The sequence below is a fragment of the Lepidothrix coronata genome, unplaced genomic scaffold, assembly GCF_001604755.1.
Source record: "Lepidothrix coronata isolate B3197 unplaced genomic scaffold, Lepidothrix_coronata-1.0 Scaffold209, whole genome shotgun sequence".
NCBI lineage: Eukaryota > Metazoa > Chordata > Aves > Passeriformes > Pipridae > Lepidothrix > Lepidothrix coronata.
Window position 1 is genome coordinate 265,790 of NW_016690389.1, and position 22,324 is coordinate 288,113.

Sequence of the window (22,324 nt, forward strand, 5' to 3'; positions counted from 1 at the left end):
CAAGTCAAGGCACAAGGTAGGTATAAATTGCAAAGTATTTTTATAACACTGGACACACAAACAGGTGAGACTACCTAAAGGCTTTCCAGTCTGTTGCTATCACCTCTGTGTTAGCAGTATACATGACCCCAGTATATTTTGCTGTCGAATACTCCAAAATATCATCTGATCATCTATTTTTCATAATGAACATTTATGAACAGCATTCTAGAAAAATAAATGCTCCTACTTCAATAAAATATTACCATACTTCTTTCCTGTATGTATGAGCTCAACTCTTCTCTTACCGAGAAAAGAAAAGTTAAATGCAATTTTTAAGTCTGTGCAAAAAAGGTCAAATTCATTATTTGAAATTAATGAACCCTAGCAAAAAGCCACGGGAGAATTTTTCTTTCGTACAGTGAGGCATGCTGACCAGAGCCCTTGAACAAGAATTTATTCCCTTAGCAAAATCAGGCTCATGATACACTTCCATGTCTTTGTGTAACAAAAGTGCAAAGAAAAACATTGTAAAAACACACTACTTCAACATAGTTTATAAAATAAAGTCAGTTTCATTTGAGCTGAAAGGCTGGAAAAAGAATTGTTTTAAGCCTTATAATCACAGACATGAGGTTAATATAAATTCTACGTGCCTCTTAAACCTGAAAACTTAAGGAAATCAAAACAAGTACTCCATTACATTATATGGCATGAAACCAAAGGCCACCAGAACCTGTCCTCTGCTTGTTTTCCACATAATCTTCAGTTCTTCAATAGAATGGTTTAATTGCAAAAATTTTTGTCAATATTTTTAATTATAATGTTCTTACTGCAACAAAATATTACAAAGACCTATTGGAAGCAAAAAAAGTTCACTTTATATGTTTCTTTTATATATTTGCTAATTGTAATTAATTCAATATAATAAAGAATTGTTATATTTGTCATTTTCATAAACAATAAAGAATGCATTTGTGTGTGTGTGCATATAGAATGCATCTCTGCATTCAAAAGTAAACACAGCTGTGTTCATAATAAAGACAACTCTCAGGTGGTATTTTAGATTTTCAGTTCAAAGACCAAGCATAAGTTCTTCACATTTTGTAGCATCCTCAAGGCTGTCAGCCAACATTTTTGTCCTCTTATATCATAGGTCCATTTTGGAAGGCACATTTGTTAATAATCTTAATTATCCATTTGGACTACTCTAGTAAACAGATTTATTCATAGATAAACATTGCCATGATTATTAAACCCCATGTTTTACATCTTTATCCCGTACATCATATTGGATAAAGCACTGTACATCAAATCAGAGAATCCGGTAAGTTTGAAAAGACCTTCAAGATCATTAAGTCCAACCCTTAACTCAGCACTGCCAAATCTACCACTAAACCATGTCCCTAAGCACCACATCTACATATCTTTCAAATACCTCCAGGGATGGTGATTCCACCACCTCCCTGGACAGCCTGTTCCAGTACTTGGCAATCCTTTCCTTGAAGAAATTTTTCCCTGATATCCAATTTAAACCTCTGCTGGTGCAACCTGAGGCCATTTCCTCTTGTCCTGTCACTAGTTGCCCGGGAGAAGAGACTGACCCCCACCTGGCTACAACCTCCTTTCAGGGAGTTATAGAGAGTGACAAGGTCTCCCCTGAGCCTCCTTTTCTCCAGGCTAAACACCCCCAGCTCCCTCAGTCACTACTTATATCACTTGTGGTCCAGACCCTTCACCAGCTCCATTGCCCTTCTCTGGACTCGCTCCAGCACCTCAATGTGTTTCTTGAATTGAAAACTGGACACAGGATTTGAGACGCCCCTCACCAGTGCCCAGTACAGAGGGACAATCACTGCCCTGGTGCTGCTGGTCACACTATTTCTGATCCAGGCCAGGATGCCACTGGCCTTTGTGACCACCTGGGCACACACTGGCTCATGTTCAGCTGCACCAGCACCTCCAGGTCCTTTTCTGCAGCTTTCCAGACACTCTTCCCCCAGCCTGAAGCACTGCTTGGGGCTGTTGTGACCCATGTGCAGAAAGCTGGCACTTGGCCTTGTTGCCTTTTATGGCACTTTTGTGTGTAATAGCTAGAAGCATTACAGGTAAAAGAATCTTCTTAGCTTGTCCTGTTAGCAAATCTTGCAAAATTATTTAATCTTTGTTTTGCACAGAAGAACTAGTCTATGTACAGAAAAGTCATCCAGCACTCAAGTGTCCATCACCATTTATTATGTTGGGTAATAACTTTTTCTCAAGTCAGTACAGAAATGCATTGTGTGAAAAACATAGTTTTGAAGTGGCTGAATTTAACAGAGACCTGCAATATATTATTCCTAACTCAAAACTGTCACACTAATATGTACCTTAACAACAGATAAAATCAAAATTAAAGTCCATTACTAGAAAGACCTTACCACCACATTTGTATTCATAAAATTATGTATGAGGAGTGCATTTTATAATTAATTAGCTGTTTTATGAAAATGTCAAAAGGTTATCAATGAAGCCCCTTCACAATTGATAAAGCAGAGAAAAAACAGGGCTTTAATGTTTAATTTTAATGTATGTAGAAACCTAAACTTCAAATAAAAATAATTTTATTTCTTAAGCTATGAAATCATTATTAGTTTCCTATTTATTTTTCTTTAATTGTACACATTATCTTTGCATTCCTCATGTTATAATCAACATCTGTTTGAGAAACAAACATACAAGACAAACATAGGGCAACCTCCAACAACATACAAAAATTTTTCTAAATATTTCTGCCATAATAAAGAGAAACATCAAAACATACACAATATTGTTTCAATAGATATATATTCCCTGACTGAGAATACAGGGGTCTTTATTTAAAAGTACAGCCACTGTCTGCCACAAAAGCAAGAGACCAAGATATTTCATGGTTAATTAAAAACGTACTTAACATTTTCTTTCAATCCAAATGAGCCACAAGGCAGGAGCTCAGACTTTTATTCAAAGTCACACATAACCCTTGTTGCCATAAGTAGACTTCCACCTCACTGGTGCTTCTGCTATAGCTCTGATAAAACTTTTACATTCATGAGTCAAAGGTTAAACAAAGGAGAGGAAATGTTTTCTGTCAAATAGTCAGGTAACCACTAACAGTCCTGAACTATCAGCAGGAATCTAACTTCTAGTAATCAAATAAAACTAAGGAAACTGCCTTTCCGTAGCTAAATGTCTAATGTCTAGGGGCTGCTTTTCTGTCTGGAAAATTGACACAAAATGTGTAAAATTGAAACATTCTGCTTCTAAGGGATTTGCCTAAAGGAAGAGTGAAAAAGCTTCAAGCATGGTCTGAACTGAAGAACTACAAAGCCTGACCACATAAACCTGTCTTCCTTATTAGAGCATTTCATTTAGAAACGTAGGTGACAATTTTATAGTCATAAAATTAATGAAATCTGGGACTAAGCATTTTAATGATGCATTTTGTGTTCCTCAGCATACCTAAGGTCAACCTCAGAGTCCATCAACAGTTTCAGGATTTTTAACAAATTATTTGTACTTTGTACTAAAACCATTCAAGTAATACAAAAACAATTTCATGTAAACCCTGAAAGTATTATTCCTACTGCAAGCAGCAATGGTACTTAGAAACAACAGCCAGAAGAACTGAGTCTCCCATTATTCAAAAGTGAACACTGAAGTTTCTATTGTGCCACTTCAAACTTCAACTAACAAAACCATTTCCTAAAAATAGAAAAAATAAAACTAGGAGAAAAGATCTAGTACAGGATATGAGCACAACAAGGTATTTTACAATATGCCTATTGTGGCATATGCCTATTGCTGTCTTACAGGGCTGCATTAGTTCAACAGTTTGTGGAGAGGGAGGAGGTGATACAGCAGGATCCACACTGAGAGCTTCACAAAGCAGTCATGCAGTTTAAAAAAAAAAAAAAAAATTAAAATAAAACTTGCAAAGGAATAGCACAACTTTTCTGGATAATAATCCAAGATTTATTTTCTCACCTTACTATGGTTTAGCACTTACTGGTACTTTGAATTTGACAACTGCAGGAAAGCTCTGCATGTTCATTTTTGACAATGCCTGAGAAAGCTACCTGGGAGGATTTTTTCTTCACTTGATAAACATACAGAGAACTTGAACAATACATTCTGATTTGGGAGAAGATTCTGTTTACACAATTCATATACATGTGTATACAGAACACAAAAAAAGTCGCGTAAAACTTATAGAAGAATTTTCTATGTACAAGTATATTTTCTGTTTCAAACTATCCAGTTTAAAGCAGGATCATGTGGCTGCAAATTCAGGAATAATTTCCTTTAGCTAGTGTTTCAGATAAAGAATGAATTACAGAGAGAAGTCTCATAAACCACATGACTTTAATCTTAGACACCGCTTTAAACTGCTGATGGACAAGCAGCCTTTTCTTAAACTTTCAGTTAAGAATGCCACTCAGTAGTTCAAATCCTCTGTCTTTAGCAGCTTCATACATGGTTTGGTACCATCGACAAAAGACACGCACAACAGAAAAGTTGTGTCCTGTTACCCACTCACCAGCCTATCTAAATCTCTATGGTATCTCCTTCTCATCACTTTGACTGGCTTGTTTCTGCTCTTCTTTTCAGAGATTCTTGCTTATATTTCAGTTATTTATGATGACTTCATTTAGTTAACTTTTTTGTATTGGACTATCTCTAGATGTCTTTGTAAAAGCCTCGGTCGGCAATCTTAATATATTCCTCTTGTTTGAGGCAATATACATAGATGTGCATATGGAGATGGTAATTCAACACGGCATTTATGTACACCTGCCCTTGTGTGTTTAAAAGTCTATGACTATTGTGCAAATACCTGCGATGAAAAAGTAGTTTGAATTGCTCATACATCAGTCATCACGTGTATATAAACACAGCAAATATCATTTTATGTTATTTTGATATATAGACAAAAGCCACAGTGAACATGCACACACACTCTTTATATATAAAGACAGCATTCATTTGTTAATTTATTTTTTTTCCTTTGGTTAATTTAAGATCAATAATCATGTGCAAGGTGGAAACAGATAAAATGCCAAAAGAAATCTGCTTAGTGAGTCCTCTTTCATTTCGTCACTTCTAATGGATCTTGGATTCAGAGTGAAAACCAGACTGGATACCAGAACATATCAGATGGAAACTGATGCATTCTTTCTATCTGAGCTAAACACAGCACACACACTCACACACACACACAGAAGACAAACAGACTCCCCAGCTAGAAGTACAATGGTCTGAAGCTAGTGCAGTTATGCATTCAGCTGTGCATTGTAAATTTGAAATTGTCACAATAAAAGCAATAAAGGCAATGCTTTGGTTATGGTTCAGTGAAAAATTACAGCTTTCCACTTTTCATTTTCCTAGTTATTTCTACCAAGTAACAGACCATTGACTAATCTTTAGCTAATGTATGTCTACAGGGAAATGTTAAAAGACATACCCAGGTTTACACCAGCTGAGAATTTACATCCTTTGCTCTGCAGCAGTCCATACTGTATTTAAATGTGCATACTTGAGTGCATGTAACTGATTAAACATTGTTACTGCAGCATTAGAAGCCAGACCGACAATGTTAGGAGTACAGCAAAAAAATTTGTTTCTAGCTTGATGAAGGAAGAAAAGATTAACTCAGAGTATCACTGTTGTAGAAAAATGATACCCTGATAGACAAGTAAAACACATTAGCAGAGAATTTGCAAAAGCTAATTTTGTTCTTGTATTTTTTTATATTGACTCCTTGACTTAATTTTTCTTATACCAACTTACCTTAAAATACAGAGGCAGACCTTGCCTCCTGACGTCAAACGGCAAAATCCAAACCTTTGCTTACTTTCAATGTCGGTGAGCACAAAGGTGAAATGCTGTCCTACTTGGTTTTGGGACACCCTAGAAAACCAGATACAGAGCATAAAACCACTAAATCACACAAAACACAAGCATTTAAGTCACTGGTCTCAAGTATTTCCATGCTCAAACCTTGCTACTCTTCTGTCTCTTGCACCCCACTCCTTCCCTTCGGCACAGAAGAGCCCAGTCCTTCCTTCACTCGGGCCCCCAGTTGCTGCCCCAGCTCCGTGCTCCTGCTGATGTGCTCCACTGCATCTGGCCCCTACTCTGAAAGTACAGGGCGTTTCATAAAGTTTGTTCTTAAGCACAGAATAAACTTAAGCCAGGGCCAGTACAAGCTTGCCACAGTTTATTGGCTTTGAGCACACCTCAGCTGTGGAGAACAGCAACCCAAACAAAATTTTAAAATTCTACAAATAATTTATTACATGTCATAACATGGGCCTGGCTTACAGCAGCCATTATAAAACTAGCTTGTTTTTTTTCAATTCCTTTTGACTATCTTCACTGGTTAAGCCTGTAGCCTCCCTATGCATCTTCCACAGATTTTCCTCCTTTATTTTGCTCTACACATTGCCCAGCAAAGAATTTGTGCCGAGTTTATCTTCCGGTGCAAATTTTTTTGGTTCTGGAAATGTAAAAGCTAGAACATAATCAAGAACTAACAGCACAAGATCTAAAAAAAAAAATAAGTAACAATATCTTCAAGACTGTATCAAAATACATACCCACTTGAGACAGAGCAAGTTTACACCAAATTTCCCTCCTCTTATCCCCAAGCTCTGTGCAGCCAGCACTCCCTCAGCAGTGCAGGCTAAAATGCACTTGTACTGAGTTTCTACCACCCCTCCCATGCCACCTCTGACTGCACATACTCATCTCCAGATCTTAGTTCCAACCTCCAGTCCTGATCCCTCACTTTCTGCTTGACAGTATGAGCCTTTTCTCAATTTCCTTTTAACAAATGGCATCTTCACTGTCATGATGTTTCTAATTCTCCTTTAGGCTCTCAAGCAGGACGTTTTTCTCTTGTGCAGTTTGTCAGCTTCAGACAGAATATAACTGAGATCATGGGATGGACCCGCTCTCAGTGTGACCAAACTTCAGTGATCTTCACAGAAATTGCAAAATGCATTTGATGTAAGCATTTTAGAAGACAAACTGTATCTGAAATTTACTCACAGAAATACATATTTCACTTTTCCAAAATCTCCCAAACAAAATTAGTTGTAGGCAGACTTGGCATTCTCAGCCAAAAGAGGTGATGTGTGGCATAGAATGGTTTTGTCCAGAAGAGACTACTAAAGATTTCATTAAAACCAAATGAAAACAAAGTTAAGATGGGGAGTGTGTGGAGATTTGAAAGCATAAAATGCAACAGTTCAGCCTGTAATTCTATTGTCTGCTGTTCTTTTCCTATTCTTACATGATCTTCTACAGCAAAATACCTAAGCACCTGCTAGTTAAGTGCTATGATTAACATGTGTCATTTGTGGGCCAATCATAGATGACCGAGCTGAAAATGAATTCCCAAAGAAGCTGAAAACCATCACAAACCTCAGTCTATCAGTCCAAGACCACAAAATATTTTTTTAATTTATCCCTTGTAATACGGGTTGGGGGGTTTTTTTGTGGTTTTGGTTGGTTTTTTGCTGGTTTGCTTGTTTTGTGTTTTTTTTAAATCTCCACCAAAATAAAATATAGAAAATTTTCCCCTGGGGAAAAAGAAAGTGGATGATCAAAGGGCAAGAGAAGTTACATAGGACACAGGCACATTATATTGCTTAACATATGTATGACAAAAGCTTAAAGATTAGTTAAGTGGTACCACTACCCAGACTGCAGTGTCCCATTCTTTTCAGTTTAGTTTAGTCCCTCATGAACATACAGCGACAGGGCTGAAACAAAAGCCTGTGCATACAACACTACAAGATACATTAAGTCCAATATAACCACTGGAAACCCGTGACAATGAATGGACTTTTTTTAGTTAGGTAATTAAACTCAAATAATTAGAACAAACACTTTCCTCAACTCTCTTCAACAGACTGGACCAACCCTAGTGTGCTCTTTAAATGGTAAATGCACAGTGGCTTTCGCTCAGCCCTTCCTTGCTCAGGTTCTGTGTCATGCTGCCTGTACACTGCGCCTGGTACCACGGAGAGCCATCAATAATAGGGCATTATTACTCCCCTGCCAACCAAGCAATTTTCTATTTCACATCTCTGCATTTTCCACTTTATTCCTGAGAGCAGACTGCCATGAAACCTGCAGTGTGGTTTCAGTGCCCCTGCGCACACTGTGGCCAGGGGCTCACACAGTAACTCAGCAGTAGCTGCTCAGTCAGTAGCACTGGCAATGCAGTGCAGTGACCTCAGCTGCCTCCTGCCCCCACTCTCTTTTGTTCTGCTGTATCCCACTGTTAGGCCTGGAGCTCCCAGCAGCCCTGACTGGCTTCTCCTTACACCACACAACACCTGGCATGGTTAGGATGGGGTCTCTGTGCACCATCATCTTAACCTAAGGAGATCACTCATAACTCATAACCAGCAACTGTTAATACATGTCCATCTATGCAGGCATTGCTTTTGATGTACTGTGTACATGTATGTTAGGCAAATGACTACACCGTTACTTCTTGAACTCAATTCCTTAGCCCCAAAAACTGACATCAATTAGGATCTCCTGCTTCCAGCTATTTGCAGCCTCCCTTCCCAAAACCTGAAGATGATATGGGAAAATAACCAGTATTGCAATTAAAGCGTAACAAAACGTCACTATACACAGCCACCTTAAAAATGAGATTTAAATTCTGATATTTTCTATTAAAAATAGCCCAGTTCACTGGGAATCAATTCCAATGCCATCTCACCACCTCCAAATCAATATCTTTGCTTTTTTAAGAGAGGCAGTTCCATATTTTGAGTCAGTATAAAAGTTGCCCAGCTTGAAAACTGCTTCCCACACAGTTTAGAAAGAGATGTAAGCAGCAAGTTTCAGATTTTTAACATGAGAAAAACTCCAAGACTAAAACTGAATATCCACAAGAACCCAAAAGTTCGCATTTGGTCCCATTTGCTTCAAAAGAACAGCTAACAGAAGCCAGTGACCATCCATCTGGACGACATTCTCTGATCAGAGTTTAAAATACTGAATTAATTCTAGGTTTCTAATTTGAGAGCTCCACTTAAGATGTGGGGGCAGCAAAGAGGCCTGTTTTTCCACTCCTCTTCAGCAGAATTAAAACTAACTATATGCAAGCCTTACAGAGAAAAACAAATGTCGATTGGGGATTTCTGTCTATCAAAAGACAACCACAATGCATAAACCAGACACACAAAACATTCCAGAAGCGCTAGCACTACAGTTTTAACATATATATAGCATGTTCCATCACGCAGACAAATGTTGGGCCAAGTGACTTGGGGATTGTGCCTCTCTGTTGCACCATGGCACATTCAGTTGTTCAGAAATCAAGTCTCACCTCCAGAGGCAGGCAGCAGCTCCTGGCACTGCTACTGAACCACAACATTGATGCCTCTCAAGTTTTTCTTAACATGAAAATCAGCACAGGTAAAATGCAATTATTACATACCAGAATTTCCTAAACAAAATGTTATCTAGACTTTTTACTGGATCACAGGATCAACTGGCCAAGCTTCAAAACCTTCCTGCAGAACATTGGTCTAGTTGGAGATTTGAAGAGAAGATGAATTGCTCACTTGCAAGGGGAGAGCAGGCACAAACTGTTCCCAAGCATCACCGACCTTCTCCTCACTCATTCCTCTGCCTTGGTTTTGACTCACTTTCAACTCTTGCCCTGCATGCTTACTTTTAATCTTAGTTCAGCAATAATAAATCACTAGAAGAATGTGTGTAAATACTTATTAACCCTGCAGACTACAGTGAGCTCTTTCAAGGTTATTACAGTTCACTATATAAATAAAAATAGGTTTTAAAATTTTTTAAGTATGTACCTACACAATGCAGAAAAGGCTCCTTGGTACCCATGGAATAGGTAAAGAGTCATTTTAAAGTTTTTTGTTTACATTACAGCCATCACTCAGGCCTCATTTTTAAGAGAGCCTTAAGAGAGCTGATTAAGGCAGGAATTGAAACTCTCCTTCAAACAAAAAACAGCATATCTAATCATTAAATGTATTCCTTATTCTTGATAAAAATTGCCCTTCTTCCAAATTAATTAGTTTAGGATAGAGTAGATGTTTGAAATTAATTTTTCTTCAAATTTTAGGAATTTTTAAAGAGTTCCAAAAAATTAAAGACCTTATGCATGGGAATACAGATTTTTGGTTTCAAAAATAAGTCAAAAAGTTACTCATATCATTAATTATAAAACGGCACATACATGTATTTGACCAGTGTAACTGAAGTCCATAGTTCTGACTGGAGCTTTAACAGCTGCTACCTAAACCTGACAATTTCACAGGTATTTCAACTCCCAAGCTAAATGCTGAAACGCAAATTCACCCTAATTTTCCCCAAATCAAAGAACAGATTAGAAACCGTTTCAAGCAGGAATTTGAAAAACAGATGTTAAGGTAGTGGTACAAGCTGATGGAGAGACTAGAGAGACAGACAGTAACTCAGGGTTGGGCAGTCTTCTTCAACTGATCACTATACTCAAATCTAAGCTTCAGAGATTATTTTCTTCATTTCCAGGCCCCCTCCAACAACTCCAAAGCTCAGGCTCCCTGTGTGGAGGGCTGATCTGTTCCAACTGAGTTATCCCATTTGAGCTCTGCTTCCCAGAAGCCCCAACCCCTTACAATTCAGAAAAAAAAAAAAAGGAACAGGAAGAAAACTGCAGAAGATACAAAAATGGACAAAACCACCATCAACTAAGACATTTCCCATGAATAGAAAGCATATTTATCTTCTAAATGGGGTTATGTTTTCAGAACAACAAATGCTGAAAGCATTAAAAGATACCACAATTACTTAGCAAAGAGTCTCACTGGGAGTATTTAAGTTGCAATAGAAGCCTTCTCTGTTTAGGGGCCCTGATCATCATACCTGGCCAAGGGTCTATGGGAGCACACTGCGGCTCCCTTGGCACTCCCAGGTTTCCTCTCAGACAGGTCCACTTCTGCACACACATGGAAACTCCACAGTGCACACTGCAGCCTGTCCTTACCAACACTTCTCTCTCACACATATGTTCAATATTATGCACACACGGACCATAATACAGTGAGACAAAAAGATACAAAGAAATCAGTTGTATATAACTGCTGCTGCATGTTTGAGTTTGTAACCCATCTTGCAAACTGACTGCAATGACTGAAGTGTAAAAGGAATGCTAGTTTATTTATCTTCACCTGTACAGCTTGAAATACTTTCTTGATTATTTACTTTTCATTCTCAACTATTTACTCTGAAGGAAAAATTTTCGTGTAAGATATAACTTCACGAGATCTGCAAATCCAATGATCTCTACAGCCACTGTTTCGCACTTGTCTCGTTTCTGCACAGACTTTCACCAGAAATAACAGAAACAGCATTAGCCAAGAACAGGAGAGTGACCAGTGATGTCACTCCTGCTATTATTACTCATTGACCCTAACAGTTAAATAATATTCACATTAATTCCCATACTTGAGTGATATTCTGCTGCTAAAGAGAAATCCTCTACTGCAGCAGCAACATCACTGCTTACGCTCCAAAATCTAACACTTCCCTGTGATTGGGTGAGTATCATAGGAAGAGTTAATGAGATATGTATCACTGTCTCTGTGCTGATCCTACAGGCAGTTCCCAGAGTGTCTTATCTAAAGAGGTATATGGGCTACACATTCAGCAGGAGAAATTCATCCTGAAAGGGAAAAGACTAAGGAATGAAAGAAGTGAGGGGAGGTACTTATGGCAGAGAGAAATGGGGGAGATTCAAAGCACAGATAAAAACGAGGGGTCAAGCAGTGACGTAGCACAACTTTGTACTGAATCTGAAATGGTTCCAAAAGGAACAAGAGGAGAAGTCACTTGTTCATTAGTCATCATCCAGCTAAATAACTGACAGATGGATGCAGAGATCAAGGTGTACGACTCTGCAAAGTTACACCTGAATTTTGGGTTGAGAGTGAAAATAAAGAAGACTATTGGAGAAAGAAAAGGGAAGAAAAACATGCAGAATTTACATAAAGGACTCAAAGAACAAGAGAGAGGACAAAATGTTTTTCTCTGATATATTAATATTACTTTAGCAAACACTAAAAGGAAATTAAAATCTCTATATCCTCAAATGTTAAATCTTCATAGTCCATATAAAAAAAAAAAAGGAATTGTGTACCAAAGGGAACTTATTCATAAATATATATAAGGAAACTGTCAGAATGTTATACAAGTGCATCATTTACTAAACATAAAATAATTTATTCTCAGAAAAAGAAATAGGTTCTTGGAGCAAATGCTCAAGAACTTCTATGATGCAATTCATTTCTTAACCTCTTCAGAATAAAATGTAAGCCATAACCAGCAGTAATGACAATATGTGCTTGCTTTCAATAAAAAATTCTACATAAAACTCAAAGTTTAAGTCATCGTCAAAGAATTTTTTAACACCATTGTGCCTCTATTGGCTTGACTTTAAGCTTAAATTTAATGGGAGTTACCTCTAGATTTTTAATCACCATTCACAGTATGTATTTTTAATAATTAGAACAAGTAGTGTACATTTATTTATAACATATGCATAAAAGATAAAGTACATCTGGTGAGAGGATGCAAGCAGCATCAAATAGTTAGAACTAAATCTGGATCTCTGTCTATGATCACTGTAGTACAGTGAATAAAAGAAAATCAAATATACATTCTCGTTTTATTCATTTTTCAGTTCATCTGGTAACTAATATAGGTGAGCTGAAAGAAAACAGGTGATGATGATTCTACCACTGTGCTTTAATAGTGCTTTAACTTTCCTATTTCCATAATTTGAAGAACGTTGGTTGCCTACTTTAATGAGTTTTATTTAGCTAGATAACAGAAATAATACTCCATTCCCTACAACTCTGCTGTATAGTAGAAAGCCAGAGGCAATCTATGGAACAGAGTCACATCTTTTTGATCTAAGTATCTTGATTGGCAGAATCAGTGGAATTTATCACTTTAGCACTGGTAATTTCTAGCTTTTAATAGGCTCAGATATTGCTTGACGTAGTTTATACTTTTATAATACACATAATACAGGCTGACAAACCTGTATTATTGAACTCTCTAGAGTTCAATATGCTCAATCAATGAAACACATATTTTCTATTTCGGTTCAATCAAAGCTTTCTGTAGAGAAATTGTCATTGAAATCTGTCTGTAAAATACTTGGGGGTATTAGGTGTATCATCTACCATGATCCTCTGCACGAGACAAAAAAATATATATATATTTTCATCAGGCAAGTGAAAAGCACACATACGACTAGAAAAAAAACTAGTCACATCTTAAATGTCCATTGAAAAAGGCCATACGAAAAGGAACTACAGCAGTGTTTTTCCCAATCCTTTTCTTTATCATTCAAATTTCAAAATAAAAAAAAATTAAACTGAGAAAGCAGAATGCAACTGGTTTTCTTAAAAAAAAAAATAATAATGTCCACATTATAGAAAATGCTTGAACTGAGAAGCAAATGGCAAATACACCAAGCAGCCAGTAAGCTGTTCACACAAACGGCTTGCCAGTAAACAGTTCCTGCTTTCCTGAATGAGCTTCCAGCATTTCTGCCCTTTTCTCCACAGCAGCTCTGCCCCTCCTCCTTGTCTGTGCTCTTTTATATCTCGTGATCCCGCATTGCCTTTGGTTCTCCCACAAATCCCTACAACTCAGCTCCCAGCTACACAGGAAGCAGTGAGTGCGGCACCTTGTTTTAAAGACACCGCGGTGCCCCTGAGCCGTCAGCGGGCCAGACTGAACACGTCGGCTTTATTCTCCTCATCGGTTTATCTCAGCTTCCAAGAACCTCTCCTCCTTCTGCCCAACCACCAGTTTTTACAAAATTTGTAGAAATTTGGCACCTTTGAGAGCACTGCCTTACAGTCAAGCATGGGGCCAACAGTCAAAAAGCATGTCTGGGGAGGGGGGCACAGAGGGTATTAATGGACAGGCAACAAACATCCCATAACTTTTTATTTTCTTTTTTTTCTATTTTCTTTGGTTTTTACTCCTTCAGACACTCAGCTAAAATACATGCTTAGCTATACTATAAATTCATGTATTCCCACAGTTTATTGATTAAGTTCATCCATCTCATACAAGCAGCCAAGTGCCTTCTGAATGGTTCAACAGGAATAGTTAAGGCCAGTTATTTGAAAATAATTATTTGCTGCCACTGATTATCTTCTTGCCACTGGATGGCAGCAACAGAACCTCACCTTTTTCTGTTATCCTCAAATTTTATTTCCATTATTCATCTTCATTACCAATTTTAAACAATTCTGTACATATCTTAAGCACATTAAAGACTTTAATGCTTTAAAGCCAACACTGACAACCATATTAGTTAAGTCATTAAAACAGCTTAAAGGACAGTGAGCTTAACCAGTTCAAACCCCAAACAACTTAATTAAATTCATCTATAAAAGACTGAACCTAGTTTACTTCAAGGAAGTTGTGTTTATAAAGATCTTTATTTTGCCAGTGTGTCTTCCTGCAAAGATTGTTCTTTCCTCTCTACACACACCATCTTTTACTCCACAGAGAGCAATCTTCTTGCATCTGAAAAAAGCTTCTGGTCTCTGAATCTCCATCTACAACTGATGCCCATGTCCTGAAACTGGTTCAGCCTGCACACTACCTGGATATATCTTTCATTAATCATGCAAATCAAGTTTCTAATTTAATCTTTGCCAATTTGGACAGTACTAGTTTTCCAAACCAAGTGAGTTCAATCTACTAAATTAATTACCATTAATCATTTTCACAAGCCCAAATAAATACTTTCATTAATAAAAACGTTTAATATGAACAATTTAAATGACTGGCAGCATTACATGGAAGACAGACTATAACTGATACCAGAAAGGTAAGGACTAATTAATTATAAATAACGGTCTTGAGTCTTCTCTGAGAAAAATCAATTGCATATTCAGCTACTTCCATGCAATTAAAGTCTCAATTTCTTTGAACTCAAAGCAACATGTTTGCAGTACTGCTCAGTGAGTTTTTATATCCTGGTGCACTGTAACATTTTTATGAAGCTTGCCACTTGAAGGAAACTATGTTATAACCCTAGACTAACACAGATGGTGTTTACAATTAAAATGGACAAAACTGGGAGTCAGAATGTAGCTCTACCTTTACAGAGATATCCCTAAAATTCTGTAAAGGTTGCATTTTGCTGTGATAGCTTCCTACTAGTGACTTCATACTTACTTGAACAACAAAGGGCATGTTTTCTCGTCTGCAGGTGCAAGCTTAGGGAGTACATTACATTTTCCTTTTCTTTATATCCTTGCTTGCAATTATGTTAAATGTAATTTTCTATTGAAAATTTTTAAATAAATGATAACTGTAGCACATACCTTTCAATGTCAAAAGGAAAGCAGAACTTTGGAACGCTGTTCAGCACTTCCTGAAAATGTAAGTAAAAGAAATAAAGTTATGGGTTTTTGAAAAGGCTTTTCAAAGGTTTGCTTTTAAAAAATGACCAAAAATATTCATAACAAATAATAAATTCAATGAATATACGATTGCAAAAATACAGCACACGTTCCTGGACTGAAATAATTGATTATTAAAAAGGAATTAAGTTTGTGCTTTGGCAGATTGCAAAGACAATGCCACAGAAGCCCCAGGAGGGAAAGGCCTGGCCTGAAGGGTATTAACACCCTTCACATCCCCGCTGGGATTCCCTTCAACAAGGCCATATGGATTTTACAAGAAGCACCACACCATATGGGTAAGCCACGTCTGCTGCTACTTGTACCACAGACTAGCCACAGGGACTTCTGACAGATCCTGGCTCAAAAATACAAATGTTGTTTCAATTAAAATGCAGGCAGAGAAAAGGGAATGAAGTTGGCAGCAGAATGAATTACAGAGAGGTATAACAACTCTATACATGTTCCATAGTCAAACGCTGAAAATGATGGAAATCGTCTGCTGGTCCAAAGCAGAAATTTATATGATTAACCCTTTGGGTTTCACAAGCAAGCCTTCCTATTAATAAAGGGGGGGGGGGCGGAGGGGGAACAAAATCCACCAGATTTACATTCGTACCATAGCCTAAAAGGATGATGTCACTCTTTCTTGCACAATTTTATTTCAGAAGCTGTTTAGTGGCACATAAAATGTGTTAATTAAAATATAAAAATGCTCTCAAACTAGTCAACATTTTTCTTCCCTTTTTTTTTTTAAAAAAAGTGAATTACCAGATCAGTTAGCAGCAAATACCCCCAAAATTCTTTTATAAGATCCTAGAAAAACAGGTTTTATTTCCTTGCTCCCAACTGGGAAAACAACCCCCCTGTGAAGCGCTTCAGCTAAGAAGAGGCAGAACAGCAGACATCAATGCAGTCGGTCAAAGCTACAGAATTCCCTTTTTGTAGCAGACCAACAGACATGTATTTCTGGATACAGAAAAATGCATATTGATTACAAATTTCCAGAGCTGCACGTGAGTGTTTAAGAAGCTGATCTAAGATGTTAGCACTCTCCAGCCTGAACAGTGTTTACTGCATGTTGAACTCCTATTAGGGGAAATTAGGTATTTAAATTCCTACACACTACAACTACTATTTACTTTAAACATTTGTCTGGCTCAGTGGATAGCGTAAAACATAAAGAACCCATCCGAGTTTATCAGCAAGGGATGAATAGTTCAGGAAAAAGATGACTGCCTACAATATGCATGTGCTAGTTACAATATTTCAAAGGTATATGATGTGCCCGCTCTTTAAAATTTCAAAGGTATATCATGTGGCACAAAATGAAAAAGTCAACATTTTTATAATTTCTTAGTCATACAAGAGACTTCAAGAAATCTTTAGAACTTTTACTTTGTCAGCAAAGATAAAGGATATGAAAGCCACAATTGTGTTTGGGAAAGGTTATTAACTCCTGAACAACAACAGTACATATAATACTCTCCAAAAAGAACTGCTCAAGCACCATCCTTCCTGCTGTGAGTGCCCAATGCAGAAGGGTAAGGAGCAAAATACAAACAGGGCAGGTAAACATTTGAATTTCTGCAGTCAGGAACAAGCACACAGGATTCCAGTTGTAGCAATAATAAACTCTAAAGAAAGAAAACAAACAGAACAGGCTAATCAAAACTTTTAACTCAGGAATTTCCTAAACATTTCCAAATAGTCTCTCTCTTCAGGCTTATAAGGTTTGTTTTTTCGTGTTCCAAAGAAATAGTATGTCATTTTTTTTCTAAATCTGCACCTATTCTCACACTATAGGAAATTACTTTCTCCTCACTACCAAGGATTTTAATTGCTGCCTGGTAAGCTTAGCACTGACTCAGAATTGGGTATGGAAATGTATTCATTTATGTTCCCCATTGTACTCTCTCAGAATAAATTATCACACAAGAAGAAGAAAACAAAAACAAAAAAACCAAAGGTATTAGCTCAATATTTTGACTAAACAACCTGAAAATTATGGGTATGTTTTGCAGCGTTCCCCAGGCCGGCGCTCCCCCAGCGCCGCCCGTCCCTCCCCAGCCAGCACACGTGCACTCAACTTCTGCAGAGCAGCCTCAGCTCGCTTCCCAACTGGCAGGAGCATCCCTCGGGGGACAAGTCTTTAAACCTCCGCACTCTTTAAAATTCAACCAGCCAGCAGGTCTATAGACTGGTGTATAAACAGTATAGACAAAAAAAAAAAAAAATCCTCTCTCGGCTTATGTCAGTGACAAAGCAGCTCAGCAGTTGACTGCTTCTCCCCTGACAGCGTAAGCTGGGTTTACACAGATCAATAGATGGAAGTCCTACCTAGCTTCCAGGGCTCAGTTTTCTTCCTTAATTACAGGTGCTATTCAGATTTTTAAAATGGAAGAAAACAAGATGCCCTCAAGATGCTGCTAGACAAATTTAAAATGCAAATGATAAATATTCACATACACAGTCACTATTTGTGTACAATTACAGTTGATACTTGCAGTAACCTCTCTATTGAATAAAATTTGAGCTCTGTCTCCTAATGGGTCATCATTTTCAGGGTTCCATAACTCAGTCAAGACTTCCTCCTGAGTCAACATACACACTCTCAGAAAAAGAACAATATCTTTATTGTCTTTTATATTCATAACTTCATAAAAATATTTGCTTATTTCTGAAGACAGAAGGTTGAACGAGTCTTCAGAAAGCAAAATATCTGGATTCACATGTCCCATGATTATTTCCTCCTTTGGTTCACACAGTACTAGTGGTTTTAGAAATGCTCACTGTGTCACAAAGAAATTGTGTACAAGGGGAAAACTATAATGATGTAAAAAAACAAAACCACAAGGAACGGATTGTCTATTTGCTTTCAAACACCAAAGAAGCATCTACAATGGTATACACAATTGAGCTTAATTGCTAAGTTAAAGGATAACTATTTCATTCCTTATACAAATAAAATCATAAAATTAATATCATGTGAATTACAGCATGCTGTTTTCCCCACAAAAAGCTTAAACAAAAATAGAAATTGTATTTACAAAAATCTTTCCTTTATGCCTATATCACAGCAGAAGAAACTTGCATTCCCACAGGCTCATGGTGCACTGGTTTTATTAATTCACTTTCATCAGCTGCACTGTACAACTTCAGCCTGACCTGGTCATGCTCACTGGCTCTACATTGAGATGAAATTACAGATGGCTAAAAGGTAAGAACTATTTAGCTTTCCTTGCTTATTTTGATACCCATGCAGCTAATTCTGTGTATCATTGTTTTATAAGGCAATGCAAACAGTGGTAGAAGATGCTTCTGAATTCATACATGCCAGCTTTCTGGAAAAAAGGTCCTGCTAACTCACAATCTTGCCCTTAAATGAAACTACTGGTTAGTCATTTTGGTTAGATTCCAGATATACACCATATTCCTTATTAACTAGAAAAGATAGAAGTTTTTTTTCTTAGAATATCACAGTCAATTGATACAAACATAAGAAACCTTCATGGTTGTTCAGTCTCCATTGTAGAGCACAGTGATTTAGGAGGATACTTTCTTCCTTCTCCACTTGAACAAGACATAACATGATCTCACTCCAGCTGGAAGAAGGTACAGCTTCTATGGGAGAGCTTCTATGTGAAAATCGCACCAGATTTGCTATATATTACAGAATGAGCATACTAATGTATCTCTACGGAGGTATGAGTGGGTTTTTTGCATTGTAACTTATGCATTTCAACCAGTTTCCTTTTTCTGTGTAGATTAGGGCTGATGACTTGATGAGTTGACAGAAATAAGGTTCATCACTAGTATTATACTACTGAAATATTTAAGTATTGAAGCTTAATCTGATTAATTTCTGAGGTTAAAAGGATGAGGCAACTGTTCACCCCCAGCATTTTTTCTTATTATAACATATTCTGTAGTTCACAAGGGGGAGGGAAAATAACCTGATTTTTCACAAGGGCATCCATGTGAAAGGATGGAAAAATCTTCCCTTACAGGAATATTTTAAGACATCCAGAATGCTGAATCACTTTTAAAAACACTAGATAAACTGCTGTTTATAAAGAGAGTCCTGATATATTCCAACTATTTCTGTGTTTATTTGCAGCATAAGACTGCTTCTCAAGCAAGAAGGTGGGTTCTCCCCCAGGTTCATTCTACTTATGGAAAGAGCATAGAATATAGAATGACAGAATATCCTGAGTTGGTAGAGACCCACAAGGATCATTGAAGTCCAACTCCTGGCCCTGCAAGGACAGCATCTCTGGAGAAGGAAGGGGACAGCCTTACACTGAGACCCACTCAGGTTGTGTCCGTTCCACAGACATGTCAGGATACCCTGGGAAGAAACAGCCTAAGTAAAACAGTAACCAAGATAATCTGAATTCTCCAGTTACAGATCCCAGACCAGGTTACCAAAATCATTCATATAAACTAGTGCTCAAATATCTATCTATTCTTATTTCTTCATTTGGTTTTGAGGCAGAAATCAGTCAAAGAAATATCAATTATAGGAGCACAAATAATCACCCACTCGGTTACAAAACACTTTTGTGCTCCACCACATTATCCTCACTTCTTCAAAAATTTTTTTTCTCAGTAACAATATTTTTCCCCTTTCCACTGAAAGGGGAAAATCTCTTTTTTTTTGTCGGTCTTTCACCTTTGTCATATCTTCTTTATTAACCAGTGTCCTTTTTTTAAAACCTTGTTGGCAAACATTACTTTCTATTCTATTTTAGCATTTCATATAATTTCTTCAAAACTCTTATTTTCTTCCTGTTAGAACTTCTTCTTCCTGCTAACCTCTCATTTAAATGTCTTCTCTTGAAACACTTGATTGCAGGCCTCTCTTTTGGTTCTTCTTACCAGTTCTCTGTACTCAAATCTCCATCTCCAACTCCAGTGTCCTCTTCTTCACTCTTAACTCGCCTTGCTCTCTGATCTTCCTCAAAGGGGACTCTCTTTGCCCATAGCTTACCATCATTTTCAGTCACCCAGTGCCAGTCCAAACATACAAACAAGAAATCTACTTGAGATTTAAGACTGTCACGACTGTCATGGTATTTCTGATTCAAGCCAGTGACTTCAGTGGAAATATCTAAACGCGTAGAATTAAGAACAGATTTAGGTTCATTCTTAAATCAAAGCCAGGCTGCTTAGCATCTTGCAGAGTTAAGCCCTTCATCACTGTGGCTCAATAAAGGTGAAGTTCTAATGCTGTCACATAAAACAGCTGATGAAAAGGCAAGTTCTGTCCTTGCCACTGACTTTTCCTTTTCCCTCCTCTGAAGCCATGCACGACCACAGCAGGGACCCATGTGAAGCCTGCAACAGTTGTTATATTTCAAAGACTTAACTCTCACCTCCGCTAAAAAACTCATCAGAAAATTGTAGCTACAATAAAGAAAGGTCCAAATGGTTTGAATAATAAGAAATTTTAATCTTAAATTACATTCAAGTAAATGCAAAGGGTCTAAAGTATGGAAGTCATTATCAGGCCTCCAAAACTATTTTTAACTTCTACAGGTCTCTTTCTATAGTGGATTGTTCACTGATATCTAGTAGTTCTGAAGGAGAAGAAAAAAATATCTATCCTATCAGCTGCCTTCTGAACACCTAAAGCAATGAAAAATATGGAAATTTAATGTAAATGGTTTAGGGTGGAGATGCAAAGCTCTTTTAAGAAGCAAATAAATAAATTTAAAAGGTACCTTAAGGTTACAGAACTTCATCACTGCAAGAATGAACCACTGAATTTCATAGATTTTCTTTTCTTTTTTTAGATCTTTTTTTTTCAAAAGTTAGAAATCTCCAGTTTTAAATATTTTAGCTAATATTTGCTAAATAAAGTGTAAGGACAATACAGAATTTCCATGTGTTCAAGGCTACTCATGAAGAAGAGGCTGAAAAGCAGAGATGTACAACTATATGATCTTAACAAGGTCTCTGCAACACAAGCAACACCTTTCTCCAACCTTTATAAACCATTTGAAACAAAAAACTTTTCCACACTAATCAGTGACTTCCACTTTGTCCTCTGGAAAGAAACACAAGCAGTAAATTAACTTTCTGCGGTTTTGCCTTTAGATATTTCAGATTTTCCTCTAGATCTAAAAGACAAATTATGAACAATTCTCTGAAACCGTTTCAGAGAAAATTAATATTTAATAGCAATTACTAATTGGCTTTCTAGCCATATTGATGGAGTAGTCCCACGAAAATCGTGTGCACATCACACCATTTCATTTGCAGCATGATGCCACAGGATGGGTGTAACACTACTGTGTGACACAGGAGTTTCAGTGCTGTGTGGGTGGCAAAACACAGACCCACAGATGTGCCCTCTAAGCTCTACCTGTTGAAGTACTTCTACTCCCAGAAGATAAAAAAGAATATTTGTGCAATTACAGCTCCCTAAAAATAGATCTGCTCTATTCAGCTAATGATTTTCAGAGTCAGTTGTGGATAGCGCTGTGTTTTCTGACACATATTTCTATTCCAATACAGCTGACACATAACAGTTCATAACACCACTGACAAACATGCAAAGGGGAAGGAGATTCTGGACCATGTAGCAGAAGTTGTCACTAATGGATTCAAGCAAGATTAAAATTCCACTAAACTGAGCTAGGTGTACATTTCTACAATCGCAGATTGTTTTGACCCACAGAACACAAAATTCTACTCCACCACTGAGAACAATTTTTGAACTTCATTTAGTTGGCTCACATGTAAATTACAACTGGCAAGGCCCTACAGCCCAATGACTGACATTCAGAAGAATCAGGTTGCTCGTAATGCTTAAGCACCAAACCTTTTTGACAACTTACTCTCTA

General features: G+C 37.4%; 1 protein-coding gene across 3 annotated transcripts in view; it reads right to left on the reverse strand.

The window, feature by feature from the left end:
* The window catches only part of DENND1B (DENN domain containing 1B), a 157,543-nt gene that overhangs the window by 84,170 nt on the left and 51,049 nt on the right, over positions 1-22,324 (reverse strand). For all 3 annotated transcript variants that reach the window (XM_017832934.1, XM_017832933.1, XM_017832936.1), the window contains exons 4-5: positions 15,396-15,445; positions 5,788-5,907 (exon numbers count right to left, since the gene is read on the reverse strand). In XM_017832934.1, the coding sequence (XP_017688423.1) occupies positions 5,788-5,907; positions 15,396-15,445 (170 nt within the window). The remainder of the gene's footprint in view (positions 1-5,787; positions 5,908-15,395; positions 15,446-22,324) is intronic.